This window comes from Salvia miltiorrhiza, chromosome 3, assembly GCF_028751815.1.
Source record: "Salvia miltiorrhiza cultivar Shanhuang (shh) chromosome 3, IMPLAD_Smil_shh, whole genome shotgun sequence".
In the NCBI taxonomy this organism is placed as follows: Eukaryota; Viridiplantae; Streptophyta; class Magnoliopsida; order Lamiales; family Lamiaceae; genus Salvia; species Salvia miltiorrhiza.
This window is the reverse complement of record NC_080389.1, coordinates 19038482-19044873: the sequence shown is the minus strand read 5'-3', so window position 1 is coordinate 19044873 and position 6392 is coordinate 19038482. Positions and strand designations below refer to the sequence as shown.

Genomic DNA, 6392 nt, shown 5'->3' with positions numbered 1-6392 from the left:
AATACTGAAATTCAAAGTGTATCATACAAAGTCCTACACTATTGATTTGATCTGATTTAGGTACTTTGCAAATTTTTCGGCGAAAAATTGATGACATGGACAACTGGAAATCCTATGTGGATACACCAAACCTGATTCTAAACACAGTCGTTTTATTAATTAAAAACGTCATTGTTTTTTACTCCCTCCGTCCCGGCTTTTGGTATCCAGTTGAGAACGGCACGAATTTTAATAAAGTGATTGATGTGTTGTGAGTGGAATAAGGGTCCCACATTTTATGTGAGAGTTAAAATATTTAAAGTGGAGTAAGGGCCCCACCTACTTTTACCAAAAATAGAAATGGATACTAAAATGTGGGACAGCCAAAAAAGGAAAGTTGGATACTAAAAGCTGGGACGGAGGGAGTATTTAATTTGCCCACACGTTTTAATTTGACCACACTTTTTTACTTAATTTGACCTAACCCCTTCCTCCATTACTTTCTCTCTCTCTATTCCTTCAACACTCACGCACACGGCACACCTCTCAGATGTCTCCTTCCTCAACCAATCGCCGCCGCCCCTCAATCTCCGGCGAGGCCGGACGGCGTTGGCTTCCCTCCCTGTCGCCTCTTCCTTCTCGGCTCTCTTCTCCGGGGACTGCAGCAGCGGCGAACTGCCGCCACCAACTCACTCCTCGACTCAACCCCAAGCGCGGGACCCTCATATGAACAGAGTCCACTCGATACTCTCCATCTCTACAGAATCGCACCCAACACCTGCCAGCCACCACCGCCCGGAGTCTTGCAACTCTTCGATCTGGGCGAAGTCGCCAGGCCACGAAGTGCTGCTTCTTTCCTTGGTGGCGGCGGTCGCCATGGCGATGAATCCCGAGAAGGGAAATTCGGCCCATGGGGTGTGGCTAATGCAGGGGGATGTCGGGCTGCGGAATGCGTCGAGGAGAATGTGGACGAATCCCGTCGCCAGCACGACGCCGCCGGCGAAGGCCTTGACCATCAAGAATATGTCATTTTTCGGGGCGGAGAACGAGCAGCTTCCGACTGAGGAGCGGGAAGTTGATGCCCGCTGTGAGGATCGAAGCAATCGCCACCAGTTTCAGCTTTAGGGCTTCGCTCTTGTTGCCTTCCTCGGCTTCGGTGTCGTAGCTCATGCAGTCGTCTGCGGCCGCTGAGGCGGCGGCTGAGACAGCCATGAGGAAGATTATTTTGTGAGCAGTGGCCATGGCGCAGAGTGATCTGAAGTGGGGTAAGAGTGTAGAGTCCAATATATCTTCCATATGAGTAATTTGATTTCAGTATACATCTGAAAGTTACTTTCGTTGTGGTGTTTTGTGTGTCGTGAGTGTGTTTCTGTGTGTGCGTGTTCTGTTGAGTCGGAGATGGGGGTCAGAGGGAGATTCGGCAGCGGCCGACGGCCGGCGTCGGCTACTGCCGCTGGATGAGAAGGGAGAGGGAGGGGGTGTTGTGTGTGAGTGTGTGTGATGTTGAAGAAGAAAGGGGATCCAGTCGACATTAATTTGCCAGCGCAACATTTGCCTGGACTTGGTGTGCTGGGATCTAGTCGGATGCCACATGGATGCCAACATGGTTCCAGCGCAACATTAAATAGACACGTGTGCAAAATACCAAAAATACCCTTGCCGGAAATTGGCCGAAGTACCTAAATCAGATCAAATTAATAGTGTAGGAAATTGTATGATACACTTTGAATTTCAGTATTTAGACCAGAATTTGGAAATAGTTTGGAAATTTACACACCATTAACCCATAAAAAAATCATAACGTGGAATATGGGACAGAGGATGATGCCGTCCGCCGCCCAGGAAATTGCTGAAAGTGGCCTATGTGAAGACTCCGACATCCATTGACTTACCACAATAATTATGTCTATACTTTCTATATATATTCATATACCGTGTTGGTAACAAGTGTGCTTTATCGATCAGAATCATGGTGTTTGAGAAACTCAACAACATGCAGGCTTCAATTCTGCTCATCATGTTCATTTTGGCCTCCTCTCCAACACTACTACTCTCATCACAGAATCCCCCCTTAGCTAAGCTCAAGTGCGAAGATCGTTGCGGCGATATACGCATCCCATTCCCTTTCGGCACCACAGAAGAATGCTACATCGACCAGAGTTTTTGGGTCACTTGCAACGACACCGGTTTCAATCCTCCGAAGCTCTTCTGGTGGGACACGTCAGTCGAAATCACAGATATATCCCTCGACGGCCAGATCAAATTGCAGTGGTTCATTGCAAAAAATTGTTATTATAACGGCAAAAGTAATATCAGCAACAATCCTTTTTCATGGCTCCCTAAATATTTCACGGTGAATAACACTGCGAATAAGTTCACTATCGTGGGGTGTGATGCGTACGGCTTCGTCTCAGGGCGTAGGATCGAGCGCAACTTCACGACGGGCTGCACCGCCATGTGCAGCTCCGAGGCTGATCTGACCGAAGGGGAGTGTGACGGCGTCGGCTGTTGCCAGACTACCATCCCCAAAGATGTGTGGACGGTAGAACTTGAGGTTCGGAGTTATTCCAATTATACCAATGTTTCGGACTTCAACACCTGCAGTTATGCCTTTGTTGTTGAGGACGCTTCCTTCAAATTCTCCAAGGCCAATCTCACAAACTTGTCCCGCGTGACAAAACTTCCTTTGGTGGTTGATTGGGCCATCGGGAATGGGACATGCGAGGAGGCCAAGAGCGACGCCACCACCTATGCTTGCGTGAGTGCAAACTCTACCTGCCACAAGCCCCCAAACGGCTACGGCTATCGCTGTCGTTGCGAGGAGGGATTTGAAGGAAATCCTTACGTAAATCATGGGTGTAGAGGTATATATATATCATTACTTACTTTTTGCAACTACGTACTTAGTCTATTAATCTCTTTCTGTTTACTATTTGTTAATGATCGAATCAAGTATATCCACAACTTTTTGTTTGCAGATATTGATGAATGCTTACATAAGGCTGGAAATAATTGCACCAAGAATGAGTACTGCAGGAATTCAGAAGGGAGTTACTCATGTATCTGTCCGGAGAAATACGATGGTGATGGAAGAGGTGAAGATGGCTGCAAAAAGAAGCAGAATATGAAGATTGCCATTGTCTTGATTGGTAAATAAATACTCTATGTTCTTGGATTCTTAAATTGTCGCTATTTGAAACATATTTAATAAAATTTTTCCTTCTTGAAACAAACAAACAGGAGTTGCCTCAGGGATCATTTTACTACTACTTGCTATCATCCTCATCTACTTGGAACTCAAGAGAAGAGCACAGAATAAGACGAAGCGGAAATTCTTTCTCCAAAACGGCGGGCATATGTTGCAAGAGAAGCTGTCTAGGAGAGAAGCCTCACCGGAGATGGTGACGATTTTCAGCTATTCCGAGCTAGAAAAGGCCACCAACAACTTCCACAACAGTATGATCATTGGTCAAGGCGGCTTTGGCACTGTCTACAAAGGCGTGTTAGCAGACAGAAGAACAGTTGCGATCAAGAGGTCTATAAGAGTTGATCCCACCCAAATCGAGCAGTTCATCAACGAGGTCTTCATTCTGTCTCAAATCAACCACAGGAATGTAGTTAGGCTTCTTGGTTGCTGCCTAGAAACCGATGTTCCCCTTCTAGTCTACGAGTTCATCACCAATGGCACCCTTTCCTCACACCTGCACAATGAGGCTAAGGCGCGTGTTCTTGATTGGAACACGCGTCTGAAGATTGCTGCAGAAACTGCAGGGGTCCTCTCGTATCTGCACTCTTCAGCGGCTACTCCGATCATACATAGGGATGTCAAGACGGACAACATCCTTTTAGACAATACTTTCACAGCAAAGGTTGCAGATTTTGGAGCTTCAAAGTTGGTTCCTATTGATCTCGCGCAGCTTTCCACTATGGTGCAAGGGACTTTTGGATACCTCGACCCGGAATACATGCAGACGAACCAGTTGACAGAGAAGAGCGATGTTTATAGCTTCGGAGTAGTCCTCTTGGAGCTAGTCACGGGGCGGAGAGCATTGAGTTTTGATAGGCCAGTAGAGGAGAAGAGTTTAGCCAACTATTTCCTTTCGGTACTCAAACAGGACCTTTTGTTTGGAATTGTTGATGATAAAATAGTGGGTTCGGGAAATATGGAGCAAATATCTGCAGTTGCTAAGCTTGCAAAAGAGTGCTTGAACGTGAGAGGCGAAGATAGGCCTAGTATGAAGGAGGTAGCAATGGAACTCGAAGGGCTGATACTGCGAGGCAAGCACTCATGGGCAAGAATAAATGTAGAGAATGAAGAAGAGAAGGAGTCTTTGCTTCCAAATGATGATGGAATGAGTCACTTTGGTAATGGTGATAGCAGCTCAAGTGTGGGATATGATAGTATCTCCAGAGATCATATTCTTTTGCCAATGAATGGAGGAAGATGATTATCTTTGATTAGCTTAAGACATTTATGTATGCATATCATTATATATATTCAGGTGGTAATTAGTTTTCAAGGGAGAAATACAAATTCAGTAATTTTTTTCTTTGTGCGTACCAATTTAATTTTGTATCTTAAGTAAAACTTGAAAGCTTATATATATCCTAATCGAGAGCTTTTGAAAAGTAATTATTAAGGGTAGGGTTGTGTGTGTGTGTGTGTTTTTTTTCATGACTTGCCACTATTTAATTTGATGTGCATGCTCGAACTTATAGAAGCTCTCTTGGAATTCGAACTTATATATCTAAAAAAATATGAAAAAATGCATTAAAACTTGATTTGCTTTTCTTCAATTTAGCATGATTTGCAAGTTGCATCGTTTTGGCCTTTCTTAAATCTCGGATGAAATTCAATGTTATAGCCTGATATGCAAACAGCAAAAATGCTATCATAGATATTGTACAATGACATGACCACACAATTATCAGCATGGAACTAAATAATAATATAACACATTTTCGCTACCAAAAAATAAAAATAAAACAGAGTGGGCTTCCAGAGGGGTTGGGAGTGTTGCTAATTTTTTCATGGGCCCACGGATGCTTGACTTAAACAAAGACCATAAAACACACCATTGGATTCTGTTACATATTCATTGTGCGTAATAATACGACGTACTCCCTCCATCTTTAAATAATTCTTATACAACACAAAAGTACACATGCCAAGACTGAATATAATTTAATACGTATACTTTTAATTTTTTTTAACTTTAATATTAAAATTTGGGTAAATATCACTTTAAACCCCAAACTATTTTCGCACTATCAATGATATCCTAAACTATTAAAAATGATTTTTTAAACCTTGAACTATCAATTTTATATCAACGGTATATTTTATCCACTTTTCATCCTTGGAATTTTTAATTAGTAAGATATATAATCACGTTGTTTTATATAATGTACGTTAAAAAAAGAATCAGCTGGTCTCCTGTGCGGCGGTCGCATGGGATGCGACGGGTTTTATCCAACCCGACCCACATAAACGTTTATATAAAAACTTTCAGTGAACAAAATCATAAATGTCTTGTAGTGCAATGGTAATGCTGCGCCTCCTTCTTCTCCTAAAGGGTAGGTGTTTGAATCCCCCTTGCCCCAATGTTCGTGGTTTATTCTCTTTAGGTTCTTTTTTCTTCCTTTTTCGTTTTTTTTTTTGGTTTTTTGTTTGTTAATTCTTTTGCTTTTTTTTTTTCAGCTGTTTGCATGTTTCGTTTTTTTTTTTTTTTTTTTCAGTTTCTTATTTTAGGTTTTTTTTGGTTATTTTTTCTTACTACTATAAAGACTTAACAAAATAATTAAAATTATAGATTTTCGTGAGTAAAAATTACAATTTTCCGTGAAAAAAAGTAATAATTTTAAAGTGTTACATTTCTTCATATGTATAATTATTTTTTATTAAGATAATAGTTACTTTTAATAAGTATAAAATATACATTTGTTAGAACAAATGTATACTTATGTTAATATAAGTATTTACATTCATTCGATATAAAGTAGTAAATTTTTTAACTCTTAAACCCTGACATTAAACATTAAATCCTGAACACTAAATCTTAACCCTAATAGGAATATTTACTTTTAATAAGCATAATATATTCATTTGTTAACAAAAATATATATTTATGTTAATATAAGTATTTACCTTCTATATTTTCTAAGCCCTAAATCGTGAAAACTAAACCCTAAACCCTAAACACTTAATCTTGAACTCTAGTAGGAGTATTTACTTTTAATAAGCATAAGATATACATTTGTTCTCAAAAATGTATACTTATGGTAATATAAATATTTAACTTCATTCAATACAAATTATTATATATTTTTCTAAACCCTAAGCCTTGAAAACTAAACCCTAAACACTAAATCTTGAATCCTTATTAGAGTATTTACTTTTAATAAACATAAGA

The 6392-nt window shown here is 40.6% G+C and overlaps 1 protein-coding gene across 1 annotated transcript; it reads left to right on the top strand.

The window, feature by feature from the left end:
• The first annotated feature begins 1917 nt into the window (after positions 1-1917).
• LOC131017992 (putative wall-associated receptor kinase-like 16) lies at positions 1918-4529 on the top strand. The gene is made up of 3 exons (XM_057946751.1): positions 1918-2843; positions 2958-3128; positions 3220-4529. Exons 1-3 carry the CDS (start codon positions 1949-1951, stop codon positions 4425-4427), a joined length of 2274 nt encoding a protein of 757 aa, XP_057802734.1. The 5' UTR covers positions 1918-1948; the 3' UTR covers positions 4428-4529.
• Positions 4530-6392: the final 1863 nt, after the last annotated feature.